The 16,349-nt window shown below is 48.5% G+C and overlaps 1 protein-coding gene across 5 annotated transcripts in view; it reads right to left on the bottom strand.

The window, feature by feature from the left end:
- MGAT4B (alpha-1,3-mannosyl-glycoprotein 4-beta-N-acetylglucosaminyltransferase B) overlaps nt 1–16,349 on the bottom strand; it is a 171,438-nt gene that overhangs the window by 75,859 nt on the left and 79,230 nt on the right. For 3 of the 5 annotated variants that reach the window (XM_077326627.1, XM_077326625.1, XM_077326626.1), the window contains exons 2-3: nt 1,283–1,394; nt 199–350 (exon numbers count right to left, since the gene is read on the bottom strand). The exons of 1 other annotated variant lie outside the window; for it this stretch is intronic. In XM_077326627.1, the coding sequence (XP_077182742.1) occupies nt 199–350; nt 1,283–1,394 (264 nt within the window). The remainder of the gene's footprint in view (nt 1–198; nt 351–1,282; nt 1,395–16,349) is intronic. One more of the 5 variants, XM_077326628.1, reaches the window with a different exon arrangement.

The raw sequence follows: 16,349 nt of genomic DNA, 5'->3' as shown, positions 1-16,349 counted from the left end.
AAACTAACATGTCAGTTTGTATATGATCAGGGTAGAAGGAAAGCATATTAACAAGCCCCATTTGATAATATTCAGCAGATGAAGTGTTTTTTATAATCTGTGAACATTTCAAGAACTGCAATTAAAATCACTGTCATCGTGTTTACAGGTATGTGACCATAAACCATGTGTTCCCAATGTTTTTGACCCTGCAGGTACCTTGCATTTTGAGAGAGGTGGTGAGTGCCTCAGTAGCTATTGCAAGAGACCCAAAATGGCTACCACAGGAAGGCCAAACAGAATATCTCCCTCGTTGATAGATATCCACAACGTCACCTGCAGATATCCACAACGTCACCTCCACACACCTCCTGGGAAGAAGGAAAGCAAGAAAGGGGGAATGGAGCCATTCAATGGCTAAGGAAAGGCCAGGTGCTTATTGATTCTCCTGACCCTCTGGGGTGGGGGGTGGGGAACCCTTTCATATGAATAAGGGCAGCCATTAACAAGTCCTAGTTTACAATGGCCCCAATCACTTTCCCAAAGGTTTGATGGGAAGTACACCATGATGCGTACAGATACCACACTGGGGAACCCTCCCATACACTGTATTTGTGCACAAAGACACAGTTGGGTTCACTGATTTCAACTGTAATGTACTGAGACCAGTATTAGTGAATTTTCCCTGCCCAGAAAAGTCTTGACATTTTCATTAGAATTGTTTAGAAACATAGTAATCAGTCTGACATTTCCAATTTTTCAGCAGCTAAGGATAAGTTGGTCCATAAGAGAAGAGGAGACATCTACATTCCATTTTTTAAAAGAAAGCTTGTGTCAGCAAACTCCTCATAAACTGTTTGTCCTCATTCATTCTGTCTCGCCTCTATACAGGTTTGGCGATTAGAAAAAACTGCAAAACAGACTTGGGAGGGGGATACAGAGCAGAGCTGTATTTGAAACGAAGGCTGATACCCCCCTAACCCCCCTAATCTACCGCTACCACAAAGTTTCACTAGATCCCAAACATTCAAATGAAGATTTTGCTATGCAAAGCCATGTTATTATTGCTATGGCAACTGGTAGTCCTTATGCCAGCCATCAGAAAAGACAAAGAAACAGCCTACCCAAAACACCAAAGGAAACCCCCTCCCAAATAATAATCTTATTTTCCACAGTCCTGATACGTCACTGTGTACAAACCAGAGTTCAAAGTTCCAGCATTGAGCAATCTAATGAGAAAGAAAACTAGTCAAAGGGTCAAATTAAAATGCCTGTAATGAGACTGGAAAAACAGGTTTCTTACCACCATTGCCATCTACCAGTACCTACAGCTGGCAGGCCGGGGGAATCGAAAGTCAGATCCACAAGATATCTCTCCAGCTGTGTCCAAAGTACCAGCTGCTTCAAAAACAGACCTACATGAATAATTAAGGAAAGGATACAAGACCTCAGATCGTCCCCTTAGACAGATGGCACAAGGCAGCTCTTGGGAAAACAAAACCAATGGATGGAGCGAGCATTTTACTAGCAGGCTGTTAGACATTGCCCTGAGTGTCCTATCTGTAAGCCTTGCTTCCAATTAGCTCAAAGTACATGGCAGGCAAAGTGAAACTCATATTATTTTCAGCAGGATGTACCCAGAAGACAGTGATGGATAAACAGCTGATCCCCCAGCCCTGGATTCTGTCTCCTGCAGGCCTTGATTCTAGCTTAGTTCCTCCCTCTCCATCTTAACTCCACCATGAGTGAAACCAGCCAGTGACCCTGCATGTATACTTCATACAAGTATTTATTTTATTTATTCATATTTATATACCGCCCTCCCCGAATGCTCAGAGTGGTTTACATATAACTAAAACTATACATGAAACCATACATATAATAACATTAATATTATTAATTGATGAACCGGGTGACATTATAACATAACAATATATCATAACATAAACAGTGGTAACTCAAACAGGTCCAGGAGTGTTAGTGGGTTTTTGGGGGGAGGGGGGGCAGGGGCCCTGCAGATGTTGGTTGGTTGGCTGGCCTGGCCTCAGCCAAATGCCTGGTGGAAGAGCTCCCTTTTGCAGACCCTGCGGAACTGCTTTAGTTCCATCAGGGCCCTGATCTTTTCTGGGAGCTCGTTACACCAGGTGGGGGCCAGGACAGAGAAAGCTCTGGCCCTGGTCGAGGCCAGGCAAACTTCTTTTGGGCCAGGGACCAGTAGCCGGTTGGTGGCGGCGGAGTGTAAAGCTCTTTGGGGGGCATAGGCAGGGAGGCAGACCCTCAGGTACACTGGGCCCTGACCATGTATGGCCTTGAAGGTAATTACTAGAACCATTAACCTGTATGTACAGACCTTGGCCAGTCAGCTGATGGAAGCTCAATGAGGCATTTGGGAGAAATAAAGCTGCAGCAAAAACAAATAGGTGAGGATGATGGGAGAAGTGGAACTATTTCTAGAAACTGACCAAGAGCACCTGCCTCAGACTTTCAAAAAAGAGTAATTTTGCAAAATCTACCCAGAAATAAAATACCCCTTATATTTCCTCTATTGCAGTGGTCCCCACCCCCCGGGCCGTGGAGGCCTCAGCGCCGGGCCGCGACTCCCTCTTTCCGCCCCCCCCCCCGCAGCAAGAAGCTGGCCAGTCCGCAAGCAAATCGGCTGCCGAAGTAGTCGATCAGCTTGCGGCCCGGCAAGTTTCTTGCTTTGGAAGGGGGGGGGAAGAGAAGCTTGCCGGGCCACAAGCTAATTGGCTACTTCGGCGGCCAATTTCCTTGCAGCCTGGAGGGGCGGGGAGAGGGAGCCGCAGCCGCCGGCAAGCCAGCAGCGCAAACGCGCATGCGCGGACTTGCCGCACATGCGCGTTTGCATCCAGCAGGGGCGCAAACGCGCACGCACGGCAAGTCCGCACATGCACGTTTGCGCCAGGGCTGCTGCATGTGCGTGGGGCCCCGGGTCTCCCTCTCCCCACACCCCGGTGCAGCGGTCCGCGGCCTGAAAAAGGTTGCGGACCGCTACTCTATTGGACACAAAGATCAGCATTTTCATGGTAGATATATGCCTGAATCACATGCTCTCAGCCATCATCACATTTCATAGGCACTGTCTGTCATGAATGCTAAAGAGCAGACACAGAATAGCCACGTAGCATTCTATATCTTATCATAGGGATACCTTTCTCTCCAAAATGAGAATTTTCTAGGAAACTGCTCTGTGCAAATTCCCACCTATTTCCTTATTTGGGTCCTACTAGCTTCAGCAGCTGAGAATGATTCAGAAGTGCAAAAACAAGGCTTAGATTCCCATAAGAACAGGCCTGTGAAACAGCACAATATTTAGACATGAAACTCCCACTACTACCCTTGCCTGGCTGTGTGTCAAAGTGAATATATATTTATTATGTTCAGAATCATGCCTTTGGCATAAATCAGTAACAACTGCCAAACAAAAGTAGGGACCAAAGGGACCAAAATATTACACCCCCAAACAGAATATTCAACAGAAACCCCAAGGAATATTTTCCTGAATTAACAGATGCCATAGGGAGGCACAATAGTGCAAATCAAAAGCCAAAACAAAAGTCAAGTAAGAGCAATCAAGACAACCCAAAAAATGTGCTCAAGTTTTCAAGTTCAGTAGAACTTGCTTATCAGGCTGGACATTTTCTGTTTGTTTACTAGATGTTTCAGGCCCTGATCTTCAGGCCTCTTGCCTGAATACTGTTGGGATGTTAAATAGATTTGAACAGATGAAAAATGTTGGGTGAAACAGAGACCGGATTGCAATTTAGGACTTCTGGGGGAAAGGCCCAATCCATCACAGAAGGATGCTTTCAGTACAGAAAGCCTTGAGAAGGTTCAGTTGTGTTTATCTTAAGGTGACCATCTGTCCCACTTTTGGGGCATTTGCCCCGTGTCCCGCAGCATTTCCTGCCTGTCCTGTGGCATTCTCATTTTTTAAAAATTAATTTGTACATTAAAAAAAAAATTTTTTTGTCGTGCAGCAGACAGCTGATTAGGCAGCCCGGGCTCAGGAGGCCCCTATGCAGGCGCCCGGGCTCCGGAGCGGGTCTTCCCGGCTAGGTCTGCTGCTGCCTGCCCGGGCGGCCTTCCTGCCTCCAGATCTTGCCGCCTCCCGGGCTGCCGCCACCGCCCTAAGGCCAGTCGGGGGGGAGGGGGGAGGCCCGCCTGCCACCGCTGCCACACTTTTAAGGGTCGGAAAGAGGGGGGAAGGGAGGGCCCGCCTGCTGCCACTGCGGCATCGACAGCAGCATGTCCCACCTTGTGACCACAGATTTCTGGTCACCTTAGTTTATATCAAACCAAAATCTAGATCCCCCCTTTTTATAAGAAAAAGAGAACATGCACAGGCTAGCCACTGCTATCATAACTAGCACTTGGAGGCTACAGTGTTGCTTTATTAGTAATTTGACATTTCTTCCTCACATTAATAAATGGGAACATTTCATAATTAGATACAGTATGTACACAACAATCATTGATCCAATCCAGAAAAGTGTGAACATACATCTCTCAAACAGAAAAACCTTTTTATGTGATATGGCTCACTTTCAGACAGGGTCTTTAAACTTTTGGCTTCTGATGCCAGTTTTCTGTTTGTTTCAGACACCTTAGAGCAGTGGTCCCCAACCTTTTTATCACCGGGGACCGGTCAACGCTTGACAATTTTACTGAGGACCGGAGGGGGTAGTCTTTTGCTGAGGGATGTTGCCGCCGCCTGAGCCCTTGCTCCACTTGCTTTCCTACCGGCGCCCCTGACTTCCCGCCGCCCGCTGGGGGGCGTTGCCAGCAGCAGCTGTGCAGTGCCATGACAAGGGGGGGGGAGCCCCAGCCCCAGCCCCAGCCATGGCGGCCGCTGGAGAGCACCAAAGGTGAGCCAGTGGCAGAGTGGCAGGGCAGCCCCTGAGGCAGCAGCCAGGGAGGAGGACGAGGAGGAGCCGCAGCCCAGTACCGACTGATCCACAGACCGGTCCCGGTCCCTAGACCGGGGGTTGGGGACCACTGCCGTAGAGGACAAGCAAAGTTGTCTCATTTTGTACATAAGGTTGATCCTTTTTTAACAAAAACAAACAACACATTCCCCCCCTGAGTTTTATGTATGTTGGCATTTCTGAATTATGGCAGCTTCACAGTATTCACCGGTAGCACCACCATCTCCATTGCCATTACATATACAGCATGCAGACTCATTATAATAAACAGCTAAGAACACCAACTGCACAAACACCTAGGAAGCCAAACACAAACACCACAAATGCCAACCATATACGAGCCAGAAACAATGACCCTGCAGCAGTTGTTTTATGTATGACTGTGGGAGAAAGGCCGTTGCATTTAGGGATACAACAGATGCTAGCATCTCCCAGCGTGGAAAGAGAAGGCAAGGGAGGGAGGGAGAAAATGAGGAAGGAAGGGTGTATGTGAAGAGGAAAGGCATGAGGAGAGAAGGAATGGAGGAAGGAAGGAAAGTTGGGGAAGGATGGAGGAAGGGAGATGAAGGAAGGAAGGAAAGGGCGGAGGCATAGATGTATGGGGTTGGAGGGTCACCGCTAGGCACGGAGGGCAGCAGAAGTGCGGAACACGGCCCCCAGAGGTGTCTGAGCATGGGGGAACCTTATAGAAGAGAGGAGGTATGGCGAGAATAAGGTAGTGGAGGGCGGTGAAGAGAAGCGTGGATGGGGGGGGAGGTTGGGTGTTTCCGAATGCACGGTATAAAGGGACTGGGAAGATTGAGGAGTGGCTGCAGGGAGGTGGCATCTCTAGTCTGGTGAACAGCCTCCGAGAGCAGAAGCTTTGAAGCGGAGTGGTATGGGGGGCAAGCAGGAAGGCTTTGGGATGGCTCACTTGGTAGGAGGCGGGGTATGTGCTCTGCTGGCCCCCGCATTGTGGACAGAAGGCTGGGGGATGAGGGGGGGAAGTCAGCAGCTCTCTCCTGGTTAGCTGTCCTTGAGGTCTCTTTGTGGGTCGGGCACCTTAGTTGGTTGAAGGCATGAGTGGAGGAGATGGGCTCCCCCAAGGTGGGTATAGTTTCTGGGGGAGGGGCAGAGCTGTCAGCAGGGCCGCATTGAGGAAGGTGTTTTGTGGGTGGGTCTGGGAATGGTGGCAGGAACACAGGAGTGCGGGTGGGGGCTAGAGGCAGGTGGCCTGGGTGCCACCGCCTTCTCCTCCTCCTCCTCCTCCTCCTCCTCTCTGCCCTCAGTGCTGCCACGGCCACCACCTTGTCTCTGGCCATGCCGGTGCCTGGGTAGAATGTCGGGCTGGGCAGGCTTAGGTGGCTGGTGAGGAGTGTGTGGCATGGGTGTGCAATGGGCCGGCCCTCCAGGGGCTGGCCCAATCAAGGTGCGGCCAGCTTTGCTGGCTGCGCCCTCATTGGCCCGTGGAGCATGTCTGTCTGGGAGGAAAGCAAGGACGGACCCTCTCGGGGCCCCAAACACATTCCTTCCACTGGGGCTTTTCCTAATTATTAAGGGCTACTAATGGTTCGTATTGGTTTCCTGAGTACCACAGGGATCTTGAAAATTCTACACCCCATTTGGCTAGCATTCCACAACCCAGTTACATAGTTATAAAAACACTTACCTATAAACAGGCACTAACTTTGCCATTGTTACTTTAAATGTTATAAATCAGAATCTGGACAAACATTGTAGAGACGTCTTTAAAACAACCATTAGCCCTTCTTATTTATCAGGCCTCTATTCCCCCCCCCCTTTGGAATGAGCATTTCCATATTCATTTGTAACTTACTAATCCATATTTTTCAGCTCCTACATGGACAATAAAGTCTCATTTCCCGTTCTTCCTTCCTTTTAAAGGTTTTCTGAGTTCATCAATATTATTACTGTACAACCCACAATGGCCTGTACACACTTTAGCATTATTTACAGCAAACATAGATGAAGAAACCCAAGTTCACAATGTTCAAACAAAGTCCACACATCACAAGAAAAGAAATTATGAATATACAAGTGAGGAAAGAAAAGGGAGAATGAAAAAAACTCAAATGCACGTAGTGTTCCTGCAGTTTTCATATACTGCTGTTACTTGGGGAAAAAGTAGTATAAAATGCATACATATGTGCATTCTTTAAGGAATAAGCAAGGCATTCAAGCAGAATTTTATTTACAAGGATCGTCTTAATTTCTGAAATGCATTTAGAGGATTCTTGTTCTACATGACCTTAGCAAAAACTGATGTGAAGTGCTGCTGGTTGGCTGGGACCCATATGAATGTCATTACCTTTCCTTTGTTTCCTCCCTTTAACAGTTTTTCAGCTTTTAAAAAAAATATTCCACTTTGTTTTATTTCTCAACAAAAATGAGTTGTTATGTGGAATGTACCATATATACTCACATATAAGCCGTATTTTTCAGCCCTTTTTTAAAGCTGAAAGATCCCTCTCGGCTTATATGCGGGTATTTAAAAAAACAGCTTCCAGACAAGACAGGGGGGTGGGAGACAAGTATACTTGCCTAAAGAAGCAGAGGCAGGAACAGCAGAGACGCAGCAAGCCTGGAAGGGAAAGAGCAGTCTCCACCTCCCCCCTCCCTGCCTTAACGAGGCCAGCACAAGGCTAGCACGTGTTGCAGGAAGCTCTGCGGGAAGCCCTGAAGCCTCTGTCTCAGAGGAAGAGCAGAGCGCAGAAGGAGGAAACGCCCCTAGAGGAAAGAATAAAGGCACGAGAGGGGCAGAGGGAAAGAGAAGGGAGGAGTATATATATGAAGCTCAACCCTTCAAAGACGGAGGTCCTGTGGCTGGGTAAGAAGGGGCCAAGCGAGGAAGCGTGCCTACCCAACATGGTACCTACCTACGCCAAGCCAAACTACTAGCACCTACTTGGCACCAGAACTCCTAGACACAGTGATCCACGCGATGGTCACCTCTATACTGGACTTCTGCAACTCGCTCTACGCAGGCCTACCCTTATCTTTGACCCGGAAACTGCAATTAGTGCAGAATGCAGCGGCCAGGATTCTCACCAACACACCATGGAGATCTCATATCCAGCCTATACTTCAACAACTGGCTCCCAATTGAATTCCAGATCAGGCTTAAGGTTTTGGTTCTTACCTTCAAGGCCATACGCAGTCTGGGTCCAGTGTACCTGAGAGTCTCTCCGCCTATACCCCCAAAAGGACATTACACTCCACCACTGCCAACATGTTGGTGATCCCTGGCCCCAAACAAGCATGTCGGTCCTCAACGAGAGCCAGAGCTTTTTCCGTTCTGGCCCCCACCTGGTGGAACAAGCTCACTGAAGAGATCAGGGCCCTGCCAGAACTCCCACAGTTCCGCAGGGCCTGCAAAAGGGAGCTCTTCCACCAGGCATTTGCCTGAGACCGACCACAGGTCCCCCCTCAGACACCTGAAGCAGTCACCTGAAGCAGTCTGACCTCTCTAGGGGGTTTAGCTAAGTTTCTGTTCTTGTTATGTTGTTATTGTTGGGATCACTGAAGTTGTGTTGTTTAGAACCCCTGTTGGATTGTTTTAGTTATATATTGACTATGTTGTATGTTGACTCATTCCAAGTATCCCCTGATGATGTTGTATGTGAACCACCCTGAGCCATATGGAAGGGCAGTATTTATTTATTTATTTATTTATTTATTTATTTATTTATTTATTTATTTATTTATTTATTTATTTATTTATTTATTTATGCCGCCCTCCCCGGAGGCTCAGGGCGGTTTACATTGAACTTATAAACAATACAAAACAGTCTTCGTTAATAATCATACAATAATAACAATGGTTGTAACAGTATAACAGTATAATATAACAGTATAACAATCTTTAACCGCTCCTGCAGTTAAATAAAAGGGTAAGGCCACCTGGGGAGGAGTTAGGACGGGCCCTGTCCAGGATAAAAACTCAGAGGGCCCAAACAGGAGCCGCAAAGAGGCTCCTGATTGGGCCCTCTGAGTGTCCATCCAGAGCCAAGCAGCCAATGGGGATGCGCACGAAGCGCCTTCCTATTGGCCCCTCACCAGGACAGACCAAAATTTCATTCACCCAGCCCAGTCTGGCTGCCAGTCTGCTCCTCACCACCGCAGGGAGAGGAGGTCAGTAGGGCTGCCAAGGGGGATGTAAACACAGGCTGCACCAGCCCTTTTCACCCCAAGGCTGTCCTAACTGTCATGGCTGGGTTGTCATCAATATGTCATCAATATGCCGATGACACCCAGCTCTTCCTCCTGATGGATGGCCGCCCTGACTCTCCCCCAGAAGCATTAGCCAGCTGCCTGGAAGCAGTGACGAGATGGCTCAAGCAGAGTCGTCTGAAGCTCAATCCTTCAAAGACGGAGGTCCTGTGGCTAGGCAGGAAGGGCCCATGCGAGGAAGCGCGCCTGCCTACCCTGGATGGCGTGCAGCTCTCTACGGCTCACTCCGCCAGGAACCTAGGCGTGATTCTGGATGCCTCCCTCACAATGGAGGCCCAGATCACAAAGGTAGCGCGGCTGGCATTCTACCATCTCCGCCAAGCCAAACTACTAGCGCCCTACCTGGCCCCGGAACACCTAGCCACAGTGATCCATGAGACGGTCACCTCTAGACTGGACTTTTGTAACTCGCTCTACGCAGGCCTGCCCTTAGCCCTGACCCGGAAACTACAACTGGTTCAAAATGCAGCAGCCAGGATCCTTACAGCAACACCGTGGAGGTCTCATATCCGGCCTATTCTCCACCAGCTGCAATGGTTACCAGTTGAATTCCGGATCAGACTAAAGGTTCTGGTTATTACCTTCAAGGCCATACGCGGTCAGGGCCCAGTGTACCTGAGGGACCGCCTCCCCGCCTATGCCCCCAAAAGAGCTCTGCGCTCTACTACCACCAACCAGCTAAGGATCCCTGGCCCTAAAGAAGTCCGTCTGGTCTCGACCAGGGCCAGAGCATTCTCTGTTCTGGCCCCTACCTGGTGGAATGAGCTCCCAGAAGAAATCAGGGCCCTGACGGAGCTTAAACAGTTCCGCAGGGCCTGCAAAAAGGAGCTCCTCCACCAGGCATTTGGCTGAGACCAGACGTAATCAACAGTGACCAAGGGCCCCTGCTCCCCCCCCCACCCCCCTCAGAATTCAATAAATAAACCACCCCCCTCAGAATCCCATCAATAAGCCCTGGACCTGTTTGTAGTACTATATTGTTATACCGTTATATTGTGCTGTTATTTTGGTTACAGTTATTAGTTATCAGTTATACATGTTACAGACTGTTTTATGTATCGTTCTCTGTTATGATGTAAACCGCCCTGAGCCTCCGGGGAGGGCGGTATATAAGTATGATAAATAAATAAATAAATAAATAAATAAATAAATAAATAAATAAATAAATAAATAAATAAATAAATGTCCAACTGCAAATTGCCTCAGAACTCTGACAGAGCTGGCAGGAGGCTGCAAAGTGCTCCCCCCCTTAAGGCCTGTTGCGAAGGAGCCTCTGACAGGCCCTGACTGAGGGGAGGGAGGCCTTTCCAAGAGCAACACAGGGGAGCCTGAGGGCCTTCCTTCTGAGGGGGGGGGACTTTCCCCTTCTGCCAAGCAGTTGCCTGACAAGGAGGCCACAGAAAAGCCCCTTCTCACTTAAAATACTGTTCTTCCCGGAGCTCTCCAGGCCACACCTAGGGGTTTGCTACCGCTGGGTTGGAAATATTCCTGGAGGTTTGGAGGTGGGACTTCAAAATCATACAATGCCTCAGAGTCCAGCCTTCAAATGAGCCATTTTTGCCTGCAGTTAGTAGGGAGTGGTGCAGGAGTGTCCCTCCTGGCCTATGGGTTATGGCCAGCCCTTACCAGCAACTGTTTGTATTCTGGGGCACAACATCAGACCAGCATCAGTCCTCTGAGTCTGAAAAGTGCAGGAAGATCTAAATAAATATTTACAGCCTGAAACTGTAAATAGAGAACAAGTAAATGTCTGGAGACACATAGTAACTGAAATGACTTATTGGCCTGGCAAATAACCTTGGCCTGGCAAATAAAAAAAACAGTATAAAAAACCTTACTAAGGTCAAGACTGCTGTGCACAGAGAGTCTTCCTCTTAGGGTTGCCAGCTTCCCTGTGAGGCTCGCTACCCCACCTCCCTCATGTGAAGTCTGCTATGGGGAGAGAAAGGGAAGACAATTGGAAAATGCTTTGAGACACCTGAGGCCTGCTGGGTCACTGCGGCCCATTCCCAGTTCTCTCACAACCCCACATACCTCACAGGTTGACTATTGTGGAGAGACGAATGGAAAGGTGTTTGTAAAGGGCTTTGAGACTCCTTTGGGTAGTAAGCAATAGGGTACAAAAATCCGTTCTTCTAAGGAGTAACCATGAAAGAAGCATGTGGGCACATAACATTTTACCAACAATGAAAACATGGGAGACAGAAGGAACAGGGTGGACACCTGTGTACTGTGATTACCCCATGTGTATTTGGGCAGAGGGGCATTTCGGTGAATGTGGCCTTATTCACACAAGACAGGAAAAGATGCAGAACTGGGAGGTATTGGTTGCCATGTAATCTTCCCCTAAGAAGAGTCTCCAGTCTGATTTTCCCTTCACATATCTGAAGACATGGCTCTGGAAAGCTCATCTGTAACCACTATGCAAAAATTCCCAAAGGTCAGTCCTCTCCCACACTCAACAAACATTCCACACCACAGGTTCTTGACACCCATATCTCCACACCCATACCCTCATTTGCCACCATGCCACCACAACCTCCCACACAACACACACACTCAACCCCATGCCCTTACAGACTGGACAACTCCTCCCCTTCCTCTTCCCACTGCCAAGCTCTAGCGTCCGTTGTATTCTTGGATACAATGGCCTTTGCCCCTAGTATGAATATGTATAATAGTATAATATAACAGTACAACAATGCAACAGTGCAATGGCACAACAGGTCCAGAGCACTCTGGTGGAGTTCTGGGAGGAAGGGGGGGAGAGCGGAGGCCCTTCATTCGCTGTTGGTTGTGCCTGGTCTCAACCAAATGCCTGGCGGAAGAGCTCCTTTTTGCAGGCCCTGCAGAACTGTTTAAGCTCCGTCAGGGCCCTGATTTCTTCTGGGAGCTCATTCCACCAGGTGGGGGCCAGGACAGAGAATGCTCTGGCCCTGGTCGAGACCAGGTGGACTTCTTTAGGGCCAGGGACCATTCGCCGGTTGGTGGCGGTGGAGCGCAGAGTTCTTTTGGGGGCATAGGCAGGGATGTGGTCCCTCAGGTAGACTGGGCCCTGACCGCGAATGGCCTTGAAGGTAATTACCAGAACCTTTAGTCTGATCCGGAATTCAACTGGCAGCCACTGCAGTTGGTGGAGGATGCACGGTGTTGCTGTGAGGATCCTGGCCGCTGCATTTTGGACCAGCTGTAGTTTCCGGGTCAAGGCTAAGGGCAGGCCTGCGTAGAGCAAGTTACAGAAGTCCAGTTTAGAGGTGACCGTCACATGGATCACTGTGGCTAGGTGTTCCGGGGCCAGGTAGGGCGCTAGTAGTTTGGCTTGGCGGAGATGGTAGAATGCCAGCTGCGCTACCTTTGTGATCTGGGCTTCCATTGTAAGGGAAGCGTCCAGAATCACGCCTAGGTTCCTGGCGGAGACAGCCGTAGAGAGCTGTACACAATCCAGGGCAGGCAGGCGCACTTCCACGCATGGGCCCTTCCTACCCAGCCACAGGACCTCCGTCTTTGAAGGATTGAGCTTCAGGTGACTCTGCTTAAGCCATCTCGTCACTGCTTCCAGACAGCTGGCTAATGCTTCTGGGGGGTGTCAGGGCAGCCATCCATCAGGAGGAAGAGCTGGGTGTCATCGGCATATTGATGACAACCCAGCCCAAACCTCCGTACCAGTTGTGCGAGAGGGCGCATAAATATGTTGAATAGGATAGGAGAGAGGACAAACAAACAAACTTATCAGTCCTTTGGGTTTAATTGCTGTTCACAAAAACATAAGGGGAATAAAAATTTTAAGGTTAGGGATTAATGCCAGATGTCCTGCTAATTTACTCTGTTGTCATATATGCTCTGTGATTATTCCTATTTCTTGTTTCACTGTCCAAGGAAGTGTGCATGTGCACCAAAGTTCGCACATAGAATAACATTTTGTTGGACTTAAAGGTGCCATTGGACTAAAATTTTGTTCTGCTACTTAAACCAACACGACTACACGCATGACCCTTTCTCAGGCTGTCATCAGTCTGACCTCATATGGCAGGCTAGACACCTCAGTAATAAGAGGGTATTTTGCCCAGGAAAGGGTGCTACTAGCTCATCAGTCAAAGCTGGTGAAGGCTGCTTCATACTACCACCACCACCACCACCACCACCACCACTTGCTTTTCCAGCAGGAGGCCTGGGTCTCACAGCACCCATACGCTATGAGACAGCTCCTTTAGGAGGAGTATGATCCTATCAGGAACAGGAGATTGAAAACAATCCACTTCATCCAAGAATCCTTGGAGTTGTTCAACCACCTTTCTCATGAAGGATACATTAGAGACCAGACAACAGTTTCATGTTGCCTGGGTCCAGAATAAATTTCTGTAGAAGTGGGTTCATCATTGCCTTCTGTTTCAAGTCAAGGATGAACACACACACCCCTTCCTGCAAGGAGGCATTTACTATCTTTTAGACTCAATCTGCCTCTCCACCCTGGAAGGGCAAGGGTCATAAAAAAATGTTGTATGACCTTCCAAGAATCCTGTTCACATCCTTGGACCAGAAGAAAATCAAAGGCATTCTAGACAACTGCACAAGCCAGAGCCCTGGCATCACCCAATCCCAACACTGTTACTGCAGAGTACAAATTAAATATCCGAGACAATTGCAAACTGCTTCTCCCTGTATGACCTTAGCCCATGTACCTTAGCTTTTCCCACCAAAGAGGTAGGGAACAATAAAGTTGAAAATAGAAAATATGAATTTTGTAGTAATCAAAAGAGTGTTATTTGGATGGGAACACAATAAAATCAGATACCACCTTCAAGACCAACACAGATTTATTCAAGGCATGAGCTTTTGAGTGCAAGCACTCTTCCTCAGACACAGCAGCACTAATACCATTTTGGGATATCAAGTTCATATTCAGAGCGCTGAAGTCTTCAACAGCATCCTAACAAAGTAAATTATAGCATATTAACAATAGACAAAATCAGTCACATTTAACCAAAGTATCTTTGAAAATATGTTGCATACTAGCTTCGAAGCCCGTTCCTATGAGCCTTGAAAGGGTCCCCTCCCCCGGCCCCTGGCCAGGCAGCTTAAGGTGGCTTTGGGCAGCACCTTGCAGCCAGATGAAGTTGGGTGGGCAGGGGCTGGGCAGCTTGTTACAGAGCTCCTTAGCAGTCAGCTAGTCAGCTCCTTAGCAGTCCTTAACGAGCAGTCAGCATCCCGGGAGGCCCTTGTCAGCAGACCCAGCCTAGCAGGCCAAGAGGCCCTCGTTAGCAAGGCCTCCACCATGACCCTTTGCCCAGGGCCCTCTGCCCTTACCTCCTCCTAGCTCCAGGCACTGAGGCATCTGAGAGCAAAGAGGCTAAAGTCCAGGGATGGAGGGCAGGAGCTGCAGGGGCAGGGCCAATCAGGACAAAGCTGGCTGCACCCTGATTGGCCCTATTCCAACTTGGACAGCCAGACACCCCCTAGGCTGTTTCATAAATATATAGAGGAACAACAATGGATAAGGATGTCTACAATATTCACAAGAATTATCCTTATCCAAATGCTTTTGATTGTGGGCAGCCCTACTAAACAAATTGTGGGCAGCCCTACTAAATTTGAGGGTGTTTGATCAAACTGATGCAATTACTCTACAGAAACCAAGAAGCCGTTGTACATACACCATTTGGTGACACTGACAGGTTCAAAATAAGAAAGGAGTATGTCAAGTTTGTATTCTTTCCCCCTTCCTGTTCAACTTGTATGCTGAGATCATTATGAGAGAGATTGAACTCAAAGGGCCATTCTGCACAGCATTAATGTTGCTGAAGTCTTACCATTGTGTAACACTATTTTTTTAACATTACACATGATGTTGTACAACAGTGGTACCCAACCTTTCTGAGGCTGGGGACTGGCAGGGCATCGTGCCGTGCCGCGCGGGCCACGCCCCCGCATTGGGCCGCACCCGTGTGCCGCACCCCCACATTGCGCATGCGCAAATGCGCCATGCGCAGCCGAATCGCGGCCCGGCCCTGATTCCCTCTCCCCGCCCTCCCGCAGTAAGAAGCTTCCTGGGCTGCAAGCTTGTGGCCTGGGAAATTTTTTACTGCAGGGGGGGGCGGGGAGAGGGAGCCACGGCCCAGCGCCATGCCGGGCCGCGGCCCGCAGGTTGGGGACCACTGTTGTACACAATCTGCAACATTCCTGCAACACTTCCACAAAAATCGCTTCATTGTAGCACTTTTCAGGGAATCCACAAAAGTGGATTCCCCCTAAAAAGCCCGCTAGACTCTTGAGAACAACCTGCAACACATCAAAAAAAAGACATGTGTGTTCTCAATATAGCAGTAGCAAGAATGTCCCTCCCTAAGCTTTCGCACCCGAGCTGCTGGTGTCACGATCGCCATTCCTCCCCCCCCTTAAACCAGCCAAAGCAATGAATAAGCGATGCTTGTTTGGCTGAAATCCCTCCACAAGCAATTGTCAATAAAGTTTCCAAGCACAATACAGCCCCCTGTTCGACACTGCCCATAATTTTGGCCAGAAATTGCACCCGGGGGGGGGGGTTAACTTTAAGAGCGTGTAAACGATTAAGCGCCAGCTCTTACACCAGCGAAAAAGGTCTTTCTGATACATCAAATTAACAAATATGCGTTGCTACAGATGTTTTGGGTTTTTTAAAAAACAATTTTTAAAGGGAAGCACGAACACAACAGTTAATTGGCTGTTCTGTTTGATTGACGGCCAGGGGCGGGAGGAAGCATGGAAAAATATTGCCTCCTTTGTTGCGATTTTGGCGAGACCGGAAACTTGTGCATTATGAGAACAGTGCAAGTGGGAGAGCCGTTTTTCCGAGAAAAACAGCTGTGTGTGTTACCGAGACCTGCCCCTATTGATTGCAGCGCTTTTCAATAGCGCTCAGATTTAGCAACATTGTCAGTTGAGCAGAATGGCCCAAAGAATCCAACACTAGGACTGAAGGAAGGAATATAAATAATCTTCACAACACTTCTCTCCTGTCCGAAAACTAAGAAGACCTAGAACAGCTAGTTACAAAGGAATCTGGCCTTTTCTTAAGCACTAAAAAGACAAAAATAATGATCACTGCAAAAACCAGGCATGTCAAAATAACAATTGATGGTGAAGAGATTGAATGCATTTAAGAATTCATTTTTCGTGGATTACAAATTGATCTGAATGGTGATTGCAGTACGGAAATAA

This window comes from Paroedura picta, chromosome 3 (genome assembly GCF_049243985.1).
Source record: "Paroedura picta isolate Pp20150507F chromosome 3, Ppicta_v3.0, whole genome shotgun sequence".
NCBI classification, from domain to species: domain Eukaryota; kingdom Metazoa; phylum Chordata; class Lepidosauria; order Squamata; family Gekkonidae; genus Paroedura; species Paroedura picta.
This window is presented reverse-complemented; position numbering and strand designations above follow the sequence as displayed.